General features: G+C 41.7%; 1 protein-coding gene across 1 annotated transcript in view; it reads right to left on the bottom strand.

Annotated features, from left to right (window-relative positions):
* Nucleotides 1-8,995: 8,995 nt before the first annotated feature.
* LOC128657861 (oocyte zinc finger protein XlCOF6.1-like) overlaps nucleotides 8,996-23,255 on the bottom strand; it is a 62,722-nt gene continuing 48,462 nt past the window's right edge. Inside the window, exon 6 of the mRNA XM_053712289.1 lies at nucleotides 8,996-9,993. Within this exon, the coding sequence (XP_053568264.1) occupies nucleotides 9,227-9,993 (767 nt within the window). The 3' untranslated portion in view covers nucleotides 8,996-9,226. The remainder of the gene's footprint in view (nucleotides 9,994-23,255) is intronic.

Here is a 23,255-nt window from a genome sequence, read left to right as displayed (position 1 = left end):
GATATTCTAGAGTGCTTATGTTTTTCTAATCGGTCCGTAAACCTAACACACCATACATAACAGGCTGACATAGCAATGGTGCTACTATCGTTTTAATTTGAACCAACCATGCAGTTTAGGTTCTCCTTCTCTCTCTTTTTGTGTTTGTTCCCCCCCCCTTTTTTTTTAATAATTTCAGGGCTAAATCATTTAACATACAGTTACATCTCACTATTTGAATATATGTAAGTTTCCTTTTTATGTGAAGATGTTGCAGAGGGTCTCTGTTATCTAACTGATTTGTAAAGCTGTCAAACCACTCCTAACATACTAGCATAATGATTTTGCCACTACTCTATTGGTGAAACTGACTACAATCTATGTTTTATTGTGTTGTTTAGCTGTGCCACAGAACTATGCAATAGTGCCGATTTGCAAATCTAGGTACATATTTTTGAGGAAAAGAGAGAGAAAACACTAGTTTCTACATTCCAATGTGAGGACCTCTAGTGGTTACTGTGGTATTGCATCTCAATACAAAGTGAAAGTCCACCTTCTTGAGTAAAGTGATACAATCTAGCAGCAACTTATTTTAAGAATGTGCTCTTCCTGACATATGCATGAAAACAAATGTGCTTCACCACTTTCTAGGTATCTACTTTCTTTTTCTTACTTTGTTTCTGTTACAATACTTGTTACGATACTTCAGTGCAAGCAACATCTTTAGAAGGATTGTTCACAGTTCAGTGATTCCCCAGACAATGGATCTAGTTATAACTATGTTTTGTCTTGTCTTGTTTTTATTTGTGTTTTTTTACTGTTTTTAAATTTACTAGTACTTACTCTCCTTATTGTAGTGGAATGTTTTGTTCTGTCACACTGTACACATATAGTGAAAAAATCATACTGTAATACACCCACATATAGCTAAATTTCGCACATTATAGGAATAAATGCCTATTTTTATTAATCCACTCCTCATTCTACTAAAGACCATGTTGTATCAGATCTGGAAATATTGTCATATCCTCTCATCCTTATAAGATCAAGTTACCAGTAACAGCCTTACCTAGAAACATATTGCAACATGGGTAATGTTCTTTCTGCAATTTTCTGTACTAGAAATATCTAAGTAATACCCTTTTGATGCTGAATAAATGTATTTTTTTTTATTATTTACCTCACTATAACAGTATGGCATACACTAATGCTTGTGCATCCCTCTGGAATCACCCTGCAGCAAATACTTAAGCAATTATATAACAAATGTTCCCTACATTAATATAGATCCAATTGGCTTGAAATATGAACACCAAAGAAGACCTCTCCTGATATATACACATAAGAGGTTTGGAAATATTGTAGAAATCACATAATGGTTAACTCTTAGAGATTTAATGGTAATACGCAGGCTTCTTGAACAATATGCATAGGATATCCCATAGATTGGTCACCCTATATAACAAATATTATCTACTTGAAAGTTTAGTCCAGATTTTACTTTGTAACTCATATTATAACTCAACCCGTTTAACACTCCCAAAGTATTACAATCCACTGCAAACTTGATATCCTAAATGGGTGGGTATCTCCATATTTACTTTACAGGATGACGTTTATTCCAAAAGGAGAATGTGCTAGTTACAGTTTGTTTTATTTGTTGATGTTTAGTTTTGTTATGTTTAATATAATAAAACCCCAACAATGTGTACATATATTCTATAGATAACTGTTACCGAAATCATAGTAGAACTTAGACAATATTGTACCAGCTTAGCTTATCCAGTACTAGCACTTATTTAAACATGTCTGTTACTTACCCCTCTAAACACTGTAAGTTATGATACTATGCCCTGCGTGGCGCAATGACATGCAACTGGTATAATTGTATACATTGTTGGTTATAAATAAAAGTTTTAAAAAAAACACGTTTATCTCAGATTTTTTTATGCATAAAAATGTGTTTGATGCTGTTCTTTTATATGAATGATATAAAGTTTTTAGCACAGTGTCACTTTAAACCAAAGTAAAGTCTGCTCCATATTAACATGAGTCTAAGCATTTTCTCTGTAATAAGTAACATCCACAATTCCCCCTTCAATACATTCTTTTTAAAGTGCAAACCATTTTATGAGACACCTCCGCTCATGCTGCATATTGTTTGGGGGGAGAATTGCTTGTAAAATATACCTATAGTTGTCCTATGTAAATTGCTTTATTTTTCAATTGAGGCAGAAATAGATATAGCTATGTCAGTACACGTTTTGTTTTAGAATACGCATCTCTGGATGTTACCCTGGTCTGTCATGGAGCATTGTCTTGTATACTGTTTGTCAGTGTGCTTTAAGTAACCAATACTGCTATTTTTTTTCTAAACAAGCTTTATTAATGTTTGAAACAGCACAATAATACAATAAGCATTTAAGACAATGGTTTTATTTACACTGGACTCAGAGGGAGCCAAGAATCAATGCAAGAACTGGTTATCTTCTGAGACCTCAGAGTTCATAATGCAGATATTAGTCTTGTGATGTATCTTTAAGACAATTTGTTTAAAGGGTATGCAAAATGCTTGCTTATTTTCCAATTTTCTGTAGTTTAAATAGAAGAACAAAAAACATATTCAAGACTGTCCTTAACTCCTTCCCGACGTTAGGACGTTCCATGCCGTACTAACTAAGCTGGGCTTTAGCGCCGTTAGGACGGCATGGAACGTCCTAGCTATTTGGCTGTACTGAAGCTATAGCAGCTTCCTAACTGGGATCACGGGCTGGAGGGCGTGCCTAGCGTCATAGGAACTCCCTCCTGGCCGATCCCATCATTGAAATCAAGCAATCGCATGAACAATCTCGTGATTTAAATTTTTACTTATTTGTTTACATCAGAACTTTACCGGTGGGAAAGGGTTAACAATTAAAAGGTAATCAGTTAACAAAGTGGTGAATGACAGCCAATGTTGCATCTTCTTTATGGTAGATCAACATATTATCATTGTTGTTTGACGGAAGGACATTAACCTATTCCAGATGTATATTCTGTGAATTATTGGTCCTGCTGCTGGTGAGTTGGTTTTTACGTAATTGCAAATCAAAAGTAAAAACATTTTATTTCTTGTTGTATTTCAGCACAATTTGTTTTATGCAGCTAAGGAGGTTGTCCTAATCCATAAAGGGCTTTTGAAGGCCTCTTGCGCTTTTGATGTTAACATAGTGGCTCACCCTGTGCACATATATACCTGGTCAATTTAAATTCTAGCTATGGAAACTTAAGGTGACAAGCTGACTTTAATGCCCTCAACATCACCTATGTTTCAAAGAGTTATATAACTTTGATGTGCATAAAGGGGCTCTCTTCTATAGACGTCTTCTCAAATACATGCATATTTCTCCAACATTGGTGTGTCCGGTCCACGGCATCATCCTTACTTGTGGGAATATCTCTTCCCCAACAGGAAATGGCAAAGAGTCCCAGCAAAGCTGGCCATATAGTCCCTCCTAGGCTCCGCCCACCCCAGTCATTCTCTTTGCCGTTGCACAGGCAACATCTCCACGGAGATGGTTAAGAGTATGTGGTGTTTAGTTGTAGTTTTTTTATTCTACTATCAAGAGTTTGTTATTTTAAAATAGTGCTGGTATGTACTATTTACTCTGAAACAGAAAAAGATGAAGAATTCTGTTTGTGAGAGGAAGATGATTTTAGCAGACAGTAACTAAAATCCTTTGCTGTTTCCACATAGGACTGTTGAGATGAAGTAACTTCAGTTGGGGGAAACAGTTAGCAGACTTTTCTGCTTAAGGTATGACTAGCCATATTTCTAACAAGACTGTGTAATGCTGGAAGGCTGTCATTTCCCCTCATGGGGACCGGTAAGCCATTTTCTTAGTCTCAAGCAGAATAAAGGGCTTAATATGGGCTATAAAACTGGTAGACACTTTTATGGGCAAAATCGATTGCTTTATTTGGGCATTTTATACATGTTTATGCTGGTTTTTCACATTTATAAACTTGGGGAACGTTTTTTAACGTCAGGCACTATGTTAGACACCTTTTCCAGTCAGGAAGGGCCTTCCCAGTTGTAGGCTGAGCCTCATTTTCGCGCCATTACTGCGCAGTTGTTTTTGAGAGCAAGACATGCAGATGCATGTGTGAGGACCTGAAAATAGTTGGAAAAGTTCCTAGAAGGCGTCATTTGGTATCGTATTCCCCTCTGGGCTTGGTAGAGTCGCAGCAAAGGCTGTAGCTGGGACTGTAGAGGGGTTAAAACTGTAACCCCTTCTAAATTATGTGATAATTGTGCCAAAGCGTCCAAACAAAGTAAGGACAGTACTGTCACAGATAATGAAGTTGCCCAAGATGATTCTTCAGATGAAGGGAGTAGACATGGTTCTACATCATCTCCTTCTGTGTCTACACCAGTTTTGCCCACGCAGGAGGCCCCTAGTACTTCTAGCGCGCCAATGCTTATTACCATGCAACAATTGACGGCTGTAATGGATAACTCCATAGCAAATATTTTATCCAAAATGCCTGCATATCAGAGAAAGCGCGATTGCTCTGTTTTAAACACTGAAGAGCAGGAGGGCGCTGATGATAATTGTTCTGTCATACCCTCACACCAATCTGAAGGGGCCATGAGGGAGGTTTTGTCAGATGGGGAAATTTCAGATTCAGGAAAAATTTCCCAACAGGCTGAACCTGATGTTGTGACATTTAAATTTAAATTAGAACATCTCCGCGCACTGCTTAAGGAGGTGTTATCTACTCTGGATGATTGTGACAACCTGGTCATTCCAGAAAAATTATGCAAGATGGACAAGTTCCTAGAGGTTCCGGTGCACCCGACGCTTTTCCTATACCCAAGCGGGTGGCGGACATAGTGAATAAGGAATGGGAGAAGCCCGGCATACCTTTTGTTCCCCCTCCTATATTTAAGAAATTATTTCCTATGGTCGACCCCAGAAAGGACTTATGGCAGACAGTCTCTAAGGTCGAGGGGGCAGTTTCTACTCTAAACAAGCGCACTACTATTCCTATCGAGGATAATTGTGCTTTCAAAGATCCTATGGATAAAAAATTGGAGGGTTTGCTTAAAAAGATTTTTATATAGCAAGGTTACCTTCTTCAACCCATTTCGTGCATTGTTCCTGTCACTACAGCAGCGTGGTTCTGGTTCGAGGAACTAGAAAAGTCGCTCAGTAGAGAGACTCCATATGAGGAGGTTATGGACAGAGTTCACGCACTTAAGTTGGCTAACTCCTTTATTTTAGATGCCGCTTTGCAAATAGCTAGATTAGCAGCGAAAAATTCAGGGTTTGCAATTGTGGCGCGCAGAGCGCTTTGGCTAAAGTCTTGGTCAGCGGATGTATCATCCAAGACAAAATTGCTTAATATCCCCTTCAAGGGTAAAACTCTCTTTGGGCCAGAATTGAAAGAGATTATCTCAGACATCACTGGGGGAAAGGGCCACGCCCTCCCACAAGATAGGCCTTTCAAAGCCAAGAATAAGTCTAATTTTCGTTCCTTTCGTAATTTCAGGAATGGACCGGGCTCTAATTCTGCATCCTCTAAGCAAGAGGGTAATACCTCACAGACCAAACCAGCCTGGAAACCGATGCAAGGCTGGAACAAGGGTAAGCAGGCCAAGAAGCAGCCTGCCGCTGCTAACAAAACAGCATGAAGGAGTAGCCCCCGATCCGGGACCGGATCTAGTGGGGGGCAGACTCTCTCTCTTTGCTCAGGCTTGGGCAAGAGATGTTCAGGATCCCTGGACGCTAGAAATAGTTTCTCAGGGTTATCTTCTGGAATTCAAGGAACTACCCCCAAGGGGAAGGTTCCACATGTCTCACTTATCCTCAAACCAAATAAAGAGACAGGCATTCTTACATTGTGTAGAAGACCTGTTAAAGATGGGGGTGATACACCCAGTTCCATCGGCGGAACAAGGAATGGGATTTTACTCAAATCTGTTTGTAGTTCCCAAAAAAGAGGGAACTTTCAGACCAATCCTGGATTTAAAGATCCTAAACAAATTTCTCAGAGTACCATCGTTCAAGATGGAAACCATTCGAATGATTCTACCCACAATTCAGGAAGGTCAATTTATGACTACCGTGGATCTAAAGGATGCGTATCTACATATCCCTATCCACAAAAAACATCATCAGTTCCTAAGGTTCGCCTTTCTGGACAAACATTACCAGTTTGTGGCACTCCCATTCGGGTTAGCCACTGCTCCAAGGATTTTCACAAAGGTACTCGGATCCCTTCTAGCGGTTCTAAGACCAAGGGGCATTGCAGTAGTACCGTACTTGGACGACATTCTAGTACAAGCGTCGTCTCTTTCAAAGGCAAAGGCTCACTCAGACATCGTTCTGGCCTTTCTCAGATCTCACGGATGGAAGGTGAACATAGAAAAAAGTTCCCTGTCTCCGTCGACAAGAGTTCCCTTCTTGGGAACAATAATAGATTCCTTAGAAATAAGGATTTTCTTGACAGAAGTCAGAAAGTCAAAACTTCTAAACGCTTGTCAAGTTCTTCATTCTATTCCTCGTCCTTCCGTAGCTCAGTGCATGGAAGTAGTAGGTTTGATGGTTGCAGCAATGGACATAGTTCCTTTTGCGCGAATTCATCTAAGACCATTACAACTGTGCATGCTGAAACAGTGGAATGGGGACTATACAGACTTGTCTCCAGTGATTCAAGTAGATCAGAAGACCAGAGACTCACTCCGTTGGTGGCTAACCCAGGATCACCTATACCAGGGAATGAGCTTCCGCAGTCCAGAGTGGGTCATCGTCACGACCGACGCCAGCCTAGTGGGCTGGGGCGCGGTCTGGGAATCCCTGAAAGCTCAGGGACTGTGGTCTCGGGAAGAGTCTCTTCTTCCGATAAACATTCTGGAACTAAGAGCGATATTCAATGCTCTCAGGGCTTGGCCTCAGCTAGCAAAGGCCAGATTCATAAGATTCCAATCAGACAACATGACGACTGTTGCGTATCTCAATAATCAGGGGGGAACAAGGAGTTCACTAGCGATGAAAGAAGTGACCAAAATAATACAATGGGCGGAGAATCACTCCTGCCACCTATCTGCGATCCACATCCCAGGTGTGGAAAACTGGGAAGCGGATTATTTGAGTCGTCAGACATTCCATCCGGGGGAGTGGGAACTCCACCCGGAGCTCTTTGCCCAGTTGACGCAACTATGGGGCATTCCAGATATGGATCTGATGGCGTCTCGTCAGAACTTCAAGGTTACTTGCTACGGGTCCAGATCCAGGGATCCCAAGGCGACTCTAGTGGATGCACTAGTAGCGCCTTGGACCTTCAACCTAGCTTATGTGATTCCACCGTTTCCTCTCATTCCCAGGCTGGTAGCCAGGATCAAACAGGAGAGGACCTCTGTGATCTTGATAGCTCCTGCGTGGCCACGCAGGACTTGGTATGCAGACCTGGTGAATATGTCATCGGTTCCACCATGGAAGCTACCTTTGAGACAGGACCTTCTTGTTCAGGGTCCATTCGAACATCCAAATCTGGTCTCCCTCCAGCTGACGGCTTGGAGATTGAACGCTTGATTCTATCAAAGCGTGGGTTTTCAGATTCCGTTATAGATACTCTGGTTCAAGCCAGAAAACCGGTAACTAGAAAGATTTACCATAAAATATGGAAAAGATATATCTGCTGGTGTGAATCCAAGGGATTCCCATGGAATAAGATAAAGATTCCTAGGATTCTTTCCTTTCTACAAGAAGGTTTGGATAAAGGATTATCTGCGAGTTCTCTAAAGGGACAGATTTCTGCTTTATCTGTCCTACTACACAAACGACTGGCAGTTGTGCCAGATGTTCAAGCATTTGTTCAGGCTTTGGTTAGGATCAAGCCTGTTTACAGACCTTTGACTCCTCCCTGGAGTTTAAATCTAGTTCTTTCAGTTCTTCAAGGGGTTCCGTTTGAACCTTTACATTCCATAGATATTAAGTTGTTATCTTGGAAAGTTTTGTTTTTGGTTGCTATTTCTTCTGCTAGAAGAGTTTCTGAGTTATCTGCTCTACAGTGTACTCCACCCTATCTGGTGTTCCATTCAGATAAGGTTGTTCTGCGTATTAAGCCTGGTTTTCTACCAAAGGTTGTTTCCAACAAAAATATTAATCAGGAGATAGTTGTACCTTCTTTGTGTCCGAATCCAGTTTCAAAGAAGGAACGTTTGCTACACAATTTAGATGTAGTCCGTGCTCTAAAGTTCTACTTAGAAGCTACAAAAGAGTTCAGACAAACTTCTTCTCTGTTTGTCGTCTATTCTGGTAAAAGGAGAGGTCAAAAAGCAACTTCTACCTCTCTTTCCTTTTGGCTTAAAAGCATCATCCGATTGGCTTATGAGACTGCCGGACGGCAGCCTCCTGAAAGAATCACAGCTCACTCCACTAGGGCTGTAGCTTCCACATGGGCCTTCAAGAACGAGGCTTCTGTTGATCAGATATGTAAGGCAGCGACTTGGTCTTCACTGCACACTTTTGCCAAATTTTACAAATTTGATACTTTTGCTTCTTCGGAGGCTATTTTTGGGAGAAAGGTTTTGCAAGCCGTGGTGCCTTCCGTTTAGGTAACCTGATTTGCTCCCTCCCCTCATCCGTGTCCTAAAGCTTTGGTATTGGTTCCCACAAGTAAGGATGACGCCGTGGACCGGACACACCAATGTTGGAGAAAACAGAATTTATGCTTACCTGATAAATTACTTTCTCCAACGGTGTGTCCGGTCCACGGCCCGCCCTGGTTTTTTAATCAGGTCCGATGAATTATTTTCTTTAACTACAGTCACCACGACACCCTATGGTTTCTCCTATTTTTTCCTCCTGTCCGTCGGTCGAATGACTGGGGTGGGCGGAGCCTAGGAGGGACTATATGGCCAGCTTTGCTGGGACTCTTTGCCATTTCCTGTTGGGGAAGAGATATTCCCACAAGTAAGGATGACGCCGTGGACCGGACACACCGTTGGAGAAAGTAATTTATCAGGTAAGCATAAATTCTGTTTTTATTTATGCTAGGTGATTACTTGGTTATTCAAACCTATAACCTCAGACATTATGGGATGACAAACACACTGGGCCATCTCATAACTGCTTTAGGTACAAACGGTGCCTCAAAAAGCTCTGAAAGTGTGCACCCCAGAGGACAACATGTAGTCATCATCAGCACTTTAGACATTATGCTGATGACAACTATGCGTTGCACTCTGCATTTAAGAGGTTCAGCTTAGATTCCCCCAATGTCCTTTAATATGAATTTTCTGATGTGTAAGAAGATTTCCCTTTAGGGTAAAAGATTTCCCACAGTCAGAACATGTAAATGCTTTCTCTCCTGTATGAGTTTTCTGATGATTATTAAGAGTTGTTTTCAGAGCAAAACATTTTCCACATTCAGAACATAAAAATGCTTTCTCTCCTGTATGGATTTTCTGATGAGTAATGAGATGTGATTTCTGAGTAAAAGATTTCCCACATACAGAACATGAAAATGGTTTATCACCTGTATGAATTTTCACATGGTCAATGAGATTTGATTTCCAGTTAAAAGATTTCCCACATACAGAACACAAAAATGCTTTACCTCTTGTATGAATTTTCTGATGATTATTTAGAGATTTTTTCAGAGCAAAACATTTCCCACATTCAGAACACAAAAATGCTTCCTCTCCTGTATGAATTTGCTGATGTGTAATAAGAGATGATTTCAAAGTAAAACATTCCCCACAGTCAGAACATAAAAATGATTTATCACCTGTATGAATCTTTATATGTTCAGTAAGATTTGATTTCCAGTTAAAACATTTCCCACAATCAGAACATGAAAAGGATTTCTTTCCTATATGCATTTTATGTTCAGTAAGTTGTAATTTCTTGGTAAAACAATTCCCACATTCAGTACATAAATTTTCTACGTAACTTTTTTGAAGAAGATCACAAGAAGCATCTGCACTTTGACCATGACTAGGCTTACTGGAGTTTGTGAAACTACCTGTTGAAAAGAAACACAATGAGGATAATGTAAATTATTAAGCCTTTCACTGCTAAGGCATTTTCACACCCTAGTGCTAAATCAATTTTGAAAACCCCCATGTATTGTTTGTACTTTTTTGAAAACATTTGGTTTGTTGTGGTTTTCTAAAATCAAAACCATTTGAAGAAGGAACTGAATTTTTTTCAAATGAGGGGTCTTGGCGGTTTGTGGCTTATAAGGGAGCTGAGATTGTTAGATTTGAACAACAACCCTCCAACTTGCTCCCTTACCTGCCTGTCATATTGTGGTCCTGTCCTGTCAGTAATGTCTCCACACATCACACATTTGCAGTCACATCGCTGTCCTGGTCCTGTGATCAATAATTCCCCTTCATAACCTAACCACTTAACGACCAAGGACGTACATCCTACAAAAACTGCTAGTTAATGACCAAGGACGTACCCTGCATGTCCTCAGTGTTTTCAGGTGCTGGAAGCGATCGTGATGGCTTCCAGACGCTTTCAGCGTATTGCAGTGATGCCTTGATATTGAGGCATCCTGCAATACCCTTTTTTTATCCAACGATCTGTGTCTCTCTCTGCATCAGTCAGCAGTTCCGGCCGCTGTTCCAGGAGTGCGTGTGAGGGGGGCGGGAGCAAATGATGGGGGGGCAGGTGTGCGCGTGACAGCTACACACATAATGTGTAAGGGAAGGAGAGAGAGGGAGGGAGGGAGGGGGGAATAATTGTTGGGAAAGGGATCTGGGAGGGGAAGGAGGATAGGATATTGGGGGGGGGGCAGCTACACTACAGAAAAAATGGGGCTATAAAAAAAAAATAACTGAGCAAATTTTATTACAAACTGGGTACTGGCAGACAGCTACGATGGCCACAAATAGGAAGAGGGGGTTTGGGGGGGTTGTGGAGGTTGGGGGTTAGAGGGAAACCTACACTGCAGAAACTATATATATATATATATATATATATATATATATATATATGATTAAAAAAAATATTTAAAAAAAGGTTTTTATTTTCGTATTGGCAGACTTTCTGCCAATACTTAAGATGGCGGTGACAATTGTGGGGTGGGGGAGGGAAAATAGCTGTTTGAGAGGGGTCAGGGAGGGATCAGGGGGTGGGATGTGTCAGGTGGAAGACTGATCTCTACACTAAAGCTAAAATTAACCCTATGAGTTACCTAATTAACCCCTTCACTGCTGGGCATAATACAATTGTGGTGCACAGCGGCATTTAGAGACCTTTAAATACCAAAAAGTTATGCCAAAACCATAAATGTCTGCTATTGCTAAACAAAGGGGATCCCAGAGAAGCATTTAGAACCATATTTTTTTTATTTGATCGCATTTGGCGGTGAAATGGTGGCATTAAATATACCAAAATAGGCCTAGATCAATACTTTGGGTTGTCTACTAAAAAATATATATATATACATGTGAAGGGTTATTCAGGGATTCCTCACAGATATCAGTGCTACAATGTAACTATCGCTAATTTAGAAAAAAAAATGTTTGGAAATAGCAAAATGCTACTTGTACTTACTGCCCTATAACTTACAAAAAAAGCAAAGAACAATTAAACATTGGGTATTTCTAAACTCAGGAAAAAATTTAGAAACTATTTAGCATGGATGTTTTTGGTGGTTGTAGATGTGTAACAGATTTTGGGGGTCAAAGTTAGAAAAAGTGTGTTTTTTCTCAATTTATTCATCCTATTTTATATTTTTTTTATAGTAAATTATAAAATATGATGAAAATAATGGTAACTTTAGAAAGTTCATTTAATGGCGAGAAAAACAGAATATAATATGTGTGGGTACAGTAAATGAGTAAGAGGAAAATTACAGCTAAACACAAACACAGCAGTAATGTAAAAATAGTCCTGGTCCTTAACGGTAAGAAAATGTAAAAAATGGTCTGACAATTTAAAAAAAAGTTTCCTATTTACTTCTGTTATGAATTTTGCTTTGTTCCCTTTATATTGTGTGTTTAAGAAATACCTAGGTAGGTGTCTGAAGTACTACACGACAGGAAATAGTGCTGCCATTTTGAAGGATAATATTCTTGCAAAGTTGCTGTCATATAGTGCTTCAGAAATGGGCTGGCTTCTAAGCATTTATCCCTGATTTTAAACAAACAATACCAAGAGAATGAAGAAAACATAATTTATGCTTACCAGATAAATTCCTTTACTTCCTGGCAGGGAGAGTCTACAACTTCATTCCTTACTGTTGGGAAATACAACACCTGGCCACCAGGAGGAGGCAAAGACACCCCAGCCAAAGGCTTAAATATCCCTCCCACTTCCCCTATCCGCCAGTCAGTCTGCCGAGGGAACAAGGAAAAGTAGGAGAAACATCAGGGTATAAAGGTGCCAGAAGAAATAATATAAAAAGGGAGCAGCCCATCAAAAAAAAAAAAACTCTCCCTGCCAGGAAGGAAAGGAATTTATCTGGTAAGCATAAATGATGTTTTCCTTCCATAAGACAGGGAGAGTCCACAACTTTATTCCTTACTGTTGGGAAAACTATACTCAAGCTACAGAGGGCACTAAATGAATAACGGGAGGTAACAAAAAAAGAGGTGGACCCTATTCTGAGGGCACCACAACCTGCAAAACTTTTCTCTCAAAAGCTGCTTCAGCCGAAGCAAACACATCAAACTCGTAAAATTTAGAAAAAGTGTGTAAGGAGGATCAGGTAGCCGCCTTACAAATCTGATCCTTTGAGGCTTCGTTCTTAAAAGCCCAGGAGGAAGCGACTGCTCTAGTGCAGGGCCGGCCTTTGGGCAAGGCGGCCGCATAGTAAAAATAATTTAACCCCTTAATGACCAGACAATTTTTCAATTTTCATTTCTGCTGTGTTTGTGTTTAGCTGTAATTTTCCTCTTATTCATTTACTGTACCCACACATATTATATACCGTTTTTCTCGCCATTAAATGGACTTTCTAAAGATACCATTATTTTCATCATATCTTATAATTTACTATAAAAACATTATAAAATATGAGGAAAAAATGGAAAAAAACACACTTTTTCTAACTTTGACCCCCAAAATCTGTTACACATCTACAATCACCAAAAAACACCCATGCTAAATAGTTTCTAAATTTTGTCCTGAGTTTAGAAATACCCAATGTTTACATGTTCTTTGTTTTTTTTGCAAGTTATAGGGCAATAAATACAAGTAGCACTTTGCTATTTCCAAACCACTTTTTTTCAAAAACATAATTTATGCTTACCTGATAAATTCCTTTCTTCTGTAGTGTGATCAGTCCACGGGTCATCATTACTTCTGGGATATTACTCCTCCCCAACAGGAAGTGCAAGAGGATTCACCCAGCAGAGCTGCATATAGCTCCTCCCCTCTACGTCACTCCCAGTCATTCGACCAAGGACCAACGAGAAAGGAAAAGCCAAGGGTGAAGTGGTGACTGGAGTATAAATTAAAAAATATTTACCTGCCTTAAAAACAGGGCGGGCCGTGGACTGATCACACTACAGAAGAAATGAATTTATCAGGTAAGCATAAATTATGTTTTCTTCTGTTAAGTGTGATCAGTCCACGGGTCATCATTACTTCTGGGATACCAATACCAAAGCAAAAGTACACGGATGACGGGAGGGATAGGCAGGCTCTTTATACAGAAGGAACCACTGCCTGAAGAACCTTTCTCCCAAAAATAGCCTCCGATGAAGCAAAAGTGTCAAATTTGAAAAATTTGGAAAAAGTATGAAGCGAAGACCAAGTTGCAGCCTTGCAAATCTGTTCAACAGAGGCCTCATTCTTGAAGGCCCAAGTGGAAGCCACAGCTCTAGTAGAATGAGCTGTAATTCTTTCAGGAGGCTGCTGTCCAGCAGTCTCATAAGCTAAACGAATTATGCTACGAAGCCAAAAAGAAAGAGAGGTAGCGGAAGCTTTTTGACCTCTCCTCTGCCCAGAGTAAATGACAAACAGAGAAGACGTTTGTCGAAATTCCTTAGTTGCCTGTAAGTAAAATTTTAGAGCACGGACTACATCCAGGTTGTGCAGTAGACGTTCCTTCTTTGAAGAAGGATTTGGGCATAAAGAAGGAACAACAATCTCTTGATTGATATTCCTGTTAGTAACTACCTTAGGTAAGAACCCAGGTTTAGTATGCAGGACTACCTTATCCGAATGAAAAATCAAATAAGGAGAATCACAATGTAAGGCTGATAATTCAGAGACTCTTCGAGCCGAGGAAATAGCCATTAAAAATAGAACTTTCCAAGATAACAACTTTATATCAATGGAATGAAGGGGTTCAAACGGAACGCCCTGTAAAACATTAAGAACAAGGTTTAAACTCCATGGTGGAGCAACAGTTTTAAACACAGGCTTAATCCTGGCCAAAGCCTGACAAAAAGCCTGGACGTCAGGAACTTCTGACAGACGTTTGTGTAACAGAATGGACAGAGCTGAGATCTGTCCCTTTAATGAACTAGCAGATAAACCCTTTTCTAAACCTTCTTGTAGAAAAGACAATATCCTAGGAATCCTAACCTTACTCCAAGAGTAACCTTTGGATTCACACCAATATAGGTATTTACGCCATATCTTATGGTAAATCTTTCTGGTAACAGGTGTCCTAGCCTGTATTAAGGTATCAATAACTGACTCAGAAAACCCACGTCTTGATAAAATCAAGCGTTCAATTTCCAAGCAGTCAGCTTCAGAGAAGTTAGATTTTGATGTTTGAAGGGACCCTGTATCAGAAGGTCCTGTTTCAGAGGTAGAGACCAAGGTGGACAGGATGACATGTCCACCAGGTCTGCATACCAAGTCCTGCGTGGCCACGCAGGTGCTATTAGAATCACTGATGCTCTCTCTTGTTTGATTCTGGCAATCAATCGAGGAAGCAACGGGAAGGGTGGAAACACGTAAGCCATCCTGAAGTCCCAAGGTGCTGTCAGAGCATCTATCAGGACTGCTCCTGGATCCCTGGATCTGGACCCGTAACGAGGAAGCTTGGCGTTCTGTCGAGACGCCATGAGATCTATCTCTGGTTTGCCCCAACGTCGAAGTATTTGGGCAAAGACCTCCGGATGAAGTTCCCACTCCCCCGGATGAAAAGTCTGACGACTTAAGAAATCCGCCTCCCAGTTCTCCACTCCCGGGATGTGGATTGCTGACAGATGGCAAGAGTGAGACTCTGCCCAGCGAATTATCTTTGATACTTCCATCATAGCTAGGGAGCTTCTTGTCCCTCCCTGATGGTTGATGTAAGCTACAGTCGTGATGTTGTCCGACTGAAACCTGATGAACCCCCGAGTTGTCAACTGGGGCCAAGCCAGGAGGGCATTGAGAACTGCTCTCAATTCCAGAATGTTTATTGGCAGGAGACTCTCCTCCTGACTCCATTGTCCCTGAGCCTTCAGAGAATTCCAGACGGCACCCCAACCTAGAAGGCTGGCGTCTGTTGTTACAATTGTCCAGTCTGGTCTGCTGAATGGCATCCCCCTGGACAGATGTGGCCGAGAAAGCCACCATAGAAGAGAATTTCTGGTCTCTTGATCCAGATTCAGAGAAGGGGATAAGTCTGAGTAATCCCCATTCCACTGACTTAGCATGCACAGTTGCAGTGGTCTGAGGTGTAAGCGTGCAAAGGGTACTATGTCCATTGCCGCTACCATTAAGCCGATTACCTCCATGCATTGAGCCACTGACGGGTGTTGAATGGAATGAAGGGTGCGGCAAGCACTTTGAAGTCTTGTTAGCCTGTCCTCTGTCAGGTAAATCTTCATTTCTACAGAATCTATAAGAGTCCCCAGGAAGGGAACTCTTGTGAGTGGAACGAGTGAAGTTTTCTTTTCGTTCACCTTCCATCCATGTGACCTTAGAAATGCCAGCACTAACTCTGTATGAGACTTGGCAGTTTGAAAGCTTGAAGCTTGTATCAGAATGTCGTCTAGGTATGGAGCTACCGAGATTCCCCGCGGTCTTAGTACCGCCAGAAGAGCACCCAGAACCTTTGTGAAGATTCTTGGAGCTGTAGCCAATCCGAATGGAAGAGCCACAAACTGGTAATGCCTGTCTAGGAAGGCAAACCTTAGGTACCGATAATGATCTTTGTGAATCGGTATGTGAAGGTAAGCATCTTTTAAATCTACAGTGGTCATGTACTGACCCTCTTGGATCATAGGTAAAATTGTCCGAATAGTCTCCATCTTGAACGATGGAACTCTTAGGAATTTGTTTAGGATCTTTAAGTCCAGGATTGGTCTGAAAGTTCCCTCTTTTTTGGGAACCACAAACAGATTTGAGTAAAACCCCTGTCCCTGTTCCGATCGTGGAACTGGATGGATTACTCCCATTAACAAGAGCTCTTGTACGCAGCGTAGAAACGCCTCTTTCTTTGTCTGGATTGTTGACAATCTTGACAGATGAAATCTCTCTCTTGGAGGAGAGTATTTGAAGTCCAGGAGGTATCCCTGAGATATTATCTCTAGCGCCCAGGGATCCTGAACATCTCTTGCCCAAGCCTGGGCGAAGAGAGAAAGTCTGCCCCCCACTAGATCCGATCCCGGATCGGGGGCCCTCAATTCATGCTGTTTTAGGGGCAGCAGCAGGTTTCCTAGTCTGCTTGCCCTTGTTCCAGGACTGGTTAGGTTTCCAGCCTTGTCTGTAGCGAGCAACAGCTCCTTCCTGTTTTGGTGCAGAGGAAGTTGATGCTGCTCCTGCTTTGAAATTACGAAAGGAACGAAAATTAGACTGTCTAGTCTTGGCTTTGGCTTTGTCCTGAGGCAGGGCATGGCCTTTACCTCCTGTAATGTCAGCGATAATCTCTTTCAACCCGGGCCCGAATAAGGTCTGCCCTTTGAAAGGTATATTAAGCAATTTAGACTTAGAAGTAACATCAGCTGACCAGGATTTTAGCCACAGCGCCCTGCGTGCCTGAATGGCGAATCCTGAATTCTTCGCCGTAAGTTTAGTAAGATGTACTACGGCCTCCGAAATGAATGAATTAGCTAGTTTAAGGACTCTAAGCCTGTCCGTAATGTCGTCCAGAGTAGCTGAACCAATGTTCTCTTCCAGAGACTCAATCCAGAATGCCGCTGCAGCCGTGATAGGCGCAATGCATGCAAGGGGTTGCAATATAAAACCTTGTTGAACAAACATTTTCTTAAGGTAACCCTCTAATTTTTTATCCATTGGATCTGAAAAAGCACAGCTATCCTCCACCGGGATAGTGGTACGCTTAGCTAAGGTAGAAACTGCTCCCTCCACCTTAGGGACCGTTTGCCATAAGTCCCTTGTGGTGGCGTCTATTGGAAACATTTTTCTAAATATCGGAGGGGGTGAGAACGGCACACCGGGTCTATCCCACTCCTTAGTAACAATTTCAGTAAGTCTCTTAGGTATAGGAAAAACCTCAGTACTCGTCGGTACCGCAAAATATTTATCCAACCTACACATTTTCTCTGGTATTGCAACTGTGTTACAATCATTCAGAGCCGCTAACACCTCCCCTAGTAATACACGGAGGTTTTCCAGTTTAAATTTAAAATTTGAAATATCTGAATCCAGTCTGTTTGGATCAGAACCGTCACCCACAGAATGAAGTTCTCCGTCCTCATGTTCTGCCACCTGTGACGCAGTGTCTGACATGGCCCTAATATTATCAGCGCACTCTGTTCTCACCCCAGAGTGATCACGCTTACCTCTTAGTTCTGGTAATTTAGCCAAAACCTCAGTCATAACAGTAGCCATATCCTGTAATGTGATTTGTAATGGCCGCCCAGATGTACTCGGCGCTACAATATCACGCACCTCCCTCTGAGCGGGAGATGTAGGTACTGACACGTGAGGCGAGTTAGTCGGCATAACTCTCCCCTCGTTGTTTGGTGAAATTTGTTCAATTTGTACAGATTGACTTTTATTTAAAGTAGCATCAATACAGTTAGTACATAAATTTCTATTGGGCTCCACTTTGGCATTGCAACAAATGACACAGGTATCATCCTCTGAATCAGACATGTTTAACACACTAGCAAATAAACTTGCAACTTGGAAATACAATTCAATTAGAATAATATTAAAACGTACTGTGCCTTTAAGAAGCACAGAAGATCTATGACAGTTGAAAATTAATAAATTGAAACAGTTATAGCCTCAATCCTTGTAAACAACACAACTTTATCAAAGGTTTAATCCCATTAGCAAAGATAACAAATTCTGAAAGCAGGAAACAAATTACAGAATAAACGTTTTTTATCTCAGTCAAACTATAATTCTCACAGCTCTGCTGAGAGAAATTACCTCCCTCAAAATAAGTTTTGAAGACCCCTGAGCTCTGTAGAGATGAACCGGATCATGCAGGGAATACAATGAGTTGCTGACTGAAATATTTGATGCATAGTAAAAGCGCCAAAAAACGGCCCCTCCCCCTCACACACAGCAGTGAGGGAGAACAGAAACTGTCAGAAAAACAGATTAAGCAACTGCCAAGTGGAAAAATAGTGCCCAAACATTTATTCACACAGTACCTCAGCAAATGAAAACGATTTTACATTCCAGCAAAAACGTTAAACATAATCTCTAGTTATTAAACAGCTTTATGTATTTCTTACAGTGTAATTCTAGTGAAGTACCATTCCCCAGAATACTGAAGTGTAAAGTATACATACATGACATTATATCGGTATGGCAGGATTTTCTCATCAATTCCATTGTCAGAAAATAAAAACTGCTACATACCTCTATGCAGATTCATCTGCCCGCTGTCCCCTGATCTGAAGTTTACCTCACTCCTCAGATGGCCGAGAACAGCAATATGATCTTAACTACTCCGGCTAAAATCATAGCAAAACTCTGGTAGATTCTTCTTCAAACTCTGCCAGAGAGGTAATAACACACTCCGGTGCTATTTTAAAATAACAAACTTTTGATTGAAGATATAAAACTAATTATAATCACCATAGTCCTCTCACACATCCTATCTAGTCATTGGGTGCAAGAGAATGACTGGGAGTGACGTAGAGGGGAGGAGCTATATGCAGCTCTGCTGGGTGAATCCTCTTGCACTTCCTGTTGGGGAGGAGTAATATCCCAGAAGTAATGATGACCCGTGGACTGATCACACTTAACAGAAGAAATTAGCGCTAGTTACATTGTAACACTGATATCTGTCATGAATACCTGAATAACCCTTCACATGTATATATTTTTTTAGAAGACATCCCAAAGTATTGATCTAGGCCCATTTTGGTATATTTCATGCCACCATTTCACCGCCAAATGCGATCAAATAAAAAAAAAAGTTAACTTTTTCACAAATTTTGTCACAAACTTTAGGTTTCCCACTGAAATTATTTACAAACAGCTTCTGTGCAATTATGGCACAAATGGTTGTAAATGCTTCTCTGGGATCCCCTTTGTTCAGAAATAGACTTAAATGGCTTTGGGGTTGCTTTTTGGTAATTAGAAGGCAGCTAAATGCCGCTGCGCACCACACGTGTTTTATGCCCAGCAGTGAAGGGGTTAATTAGGGAGCTTGTAGGGAGCTTGTGTAGTGTGGTAGACAACCCCAAGTATTGATCTAGGCCCATTTTGGTATATTTCATGTCACCATTTCAACGCCAAATGCGAGCAAATGAAAAATAAAACTTTACATTTTTCACAATTTTAGGTTTCTCACTGAAATTATTTACAAACAGCTTGTGCTATTATGGCACACATTGTTGTAAAAGCTTCTCTGGGATCTCCTTTGTTCAGAAATAGCAGACTTATATGGCTTTGCCGTTGCTTTTTGGTAATTAGAAGGCCGCTAAATGCTGCTGCGCACCACACGTGAATTATGCCCAGCAGTGAAGGGGTTAATTAGGTAGCTTGTAGGGAGCTTGCAAGGTTAATTTTAGCTTTAGGGTAGAGATCAGCCTCCCACCTGACACATCCCTCCCAAACAGTTCTCTTCCCTCCCCCACCCCACAATTGTCCCCGCCATCTTAAGTACTGGCAGAAAGTCTGCCAGTACTAAATAAAAGGAGTTTTTTTTTTTTTTTTTTTATAAAAATAATAAAATATTTTAGCTGTGATGGACCCCTGCCTTAACCCCAACCTCCCTGATCCCCCCCCCCCCCAGCTCTCTAACCCTCTCCCCTACCTAATTGCCGCCATCTTGGGTACTGGCAGCTGTCTGCCAGTACCCAGTTTACCCCCAAAAACAAAAGTATTTTTTAATTTTTTTCTGTAGTGTAGCAGCCCCCCCACAATACCCCCATCCCCCTCCCCCTCCCAGATCCTTTTATATTTAATTTTTTTTAATCTTTCTCCCCCCTCTCCGTCCTCATTGGTGTCAGTGGCTAATGCACACGCGCACCTGCAGGCCCCCCGCACGCTCCCAGCACCCGACGTGCACATTGCACTTACAGGAACCGGATGCCGGGTAGCGATGGGCCGCCCACCCGCCTCCCTGTTACGCTCCCACCCACCAACGAACGGCACCATCGCTACCGGTGCAGAGAGGGCCACAGAGTGGCTCTCTCTGCATCGGAGTCTTCTAAAAAGGTATTGCAGGATGCCTCCATATCGAGGCATCACTGCAATACCCTGAGAGCTGCTGGAAACGATTGTGATCGCTTCCAGCACTCTGTTAGACAACTGACGTACCAGGTACGTCTATTGTCATTAACTGTTCGTTTCTGCATGACGTACCTGGTACGTCAGTTGTCATTAAGGGGTTAAAAAAAAAATTCAACTTTTATTTTTTTAAAATAATATATTTTTCTTTTTAGCGCCATTTTTATTTTTTGGCGCAATTTTTAGGTCCAACTCCAATCATTCGGTGCTGAGAGGGTCAGGGGAGAAGGCGGAGCACCGGAGGGCGGAGCATGGACTTCAGTGCGCAGCAGGCAGTCTCTGGAATTAGCTGAGTGCTGAGCGAGGAGCAGGACGCTGTTGTGGTGGTGCCAAGGCAAGAGGCGCACCGCGGGGCTGTAGGGTTTTGGGAGGCAGGGTGCCAGGAGCGCAGTGCTGGGGCCAATTTGTGCCAGATGTGCCTGGTAGTTGGTACCCACCGGCAGTTGCCGCCCAGAGGGAGGGAGTAGTATGGAGCCCGGTGCCCAATCCTAGACTCAGCGGTTGGTGGAGCTGCTGGAGCAGAACAGGACCGGTCTGGGAGTCGTTTCCAGGTTAAGAGGTGAGAGCTGGGGCATAAGGGGGCAGCAAACACCGACCATCTAGCCCAGGGGCTACTCACATTGTGATCTGATCACTTACCAGGTGCTACTCATAGACGACTCACAGTATGACCACTTATCAATGGGCAACTCACACACCATATCTCTGTATCATCAACTCACACTGGCAGTTTACACCCCAACCTACACTGCTGACCACTAGTGCAGGGAGGGCAGGCTGTATAGGGTCACCTAACCCTAAGGTCACACGCTATGTAACACTGGGGCAGCAACAAAACTGCCACCAAATTATTGAGCAAATCCCACACTGACCACCTAACTATGAGAAAACAAACCCCACACTGACCACCTAACTATGAAAAAACAAACCCCACACTGACCACCTAACTATGAGAAAACAGACCCCACACTGACCACCTATGAGAAAACAGACCCCACACTGACCACCTAACTATGAGGAAACCCCACAAATACAGATCCCATTAATGAGGTGCAAACCTATGGCACAAGTACAAAATACTGTTTGGTTTAATGGACTGCAGCAATGGTATATTTTTTGTTGTCTTATTAATATATATATATTCTTATAAATCTTTAAGTGCTGATATAAATTTATAATAACATTAACTTACATTCTTTTTATGTCTCTTTACATTTTATAAAGGTGCAATGTGTACTCAACAGGTTTTTAGAGGGTTAGTTACAGTTTAGATCATCTAGTCACTGTACACTAATACTGGAGCAACACACGCCCCATCTACATAACATTAGGGCCGCACACAACTGGACACCCAGCAACAAGTCAACTCACACTCCATCACTTGGCAGTTTGGAACTTATCCGGCTAAGTTTCATTCCCCAGTATCCAATACCCAAGTATCCCAAAACGTAGTATCCAATACCCAAGTATCTAATGCTCCAGTATCGAATACCCCATTAACCCATGCTCCAGTATCAAAACCCCATTAACCCATGCTCCAGTATCCAATACCCCATTAGCCCATGCTCCAGTATCCAATACCCCATTAACCCATGCTCCAGTATCCAAAGCTCCAGTATCCAATACCTCAGTAACTTATGCCCCAGTATCCAATAACCCATGCTCCAGTATTCAATACCCCAGTGTCCAGTACCACTTTATTCCATGCCCCGATATCCCACATCCTAACTGCCAGATTCAGACTGCTGTAGGGCCTTGGGTAATACACTTTTCTGGGGCTCCATAAACCAATCAAATCTGCTGCAGTTCCTTATTGACCCGGCTGCACCACATCTAGACACCCCACACCTTATAGACAGAATGTTTGCAGTATTAAACCTTCTGCTCTTTCCTGGGAAATATAGAATACGGACATAGGTGTAGAGGGCACTTGAGAACCCCTCTATTTGTGACAGGTTGTTAAAGGGACAGTCAACTCAGTTTTTTTATTGTAAAAGATAGATAATCCCTTTATTACCCATTCCCCAGAGCTCAGAATGGAGACAGACTGACTAAGTCGAGTAGAGTAGTCAGGGGCTGGCCTAGATGGACATTTTTTTTTCTTTGAAAAAAATTCAAAATTTAACTTATTGAGCCAAAGTCTACTGACCTAGCAATATATTTGGTAAATTGCCATAAAAAATCATAATCTAATTGGACTGCAAGATATATATTTTTTCCTGAAGGAAATTTTCATAAAAAGAAAAAATTCTAAATAGACAATTATCTTCCTTATAGCACTACTATGTCACTATCTGCTGCACAAGGTACAATACTCTCTCCAGTGTGATGCTCACCACATGTATTTAGCACTGCTATGTCACTATATGCTGCACAAGGTACAATACTCTCTTCATTCTGATGCTCACCACTTGTATTTAGCACTGCTATGTCACTATCTGCTGCACAAGGTACAATACTCTCTTCATTCTGATGCTCACCACTTGTATTTAGCACTATGTCACTATCTGCTGCACAATCTACAATACTCTCTCCAAACTGATGCTTACCACTTGTATGTAGTACTGCTGTGTCACTATCTGCTGCACAAGGTACAATACTCTCTCCAGTGTGATGCTCACCACATGTATTTAGCACTGCTGTGTCACTATCTGCTACACA

Source organism: Bombina bombina, chromosome 4 (assembly GCF_027579735.1).
Source record: "Bombina bombina isolate aBomBom1 chromosome 4, aBomBom1.pri, whole genome shotgun sequence".
NCBI lineage: Eukaryota > Metazoa > Chordata > Amphibia > Anura > Bombinatoridae > Bombina > Bombina bombina.
This window is presented reverse-complemented; position numbering and strand designations above follow the sequence as displayed.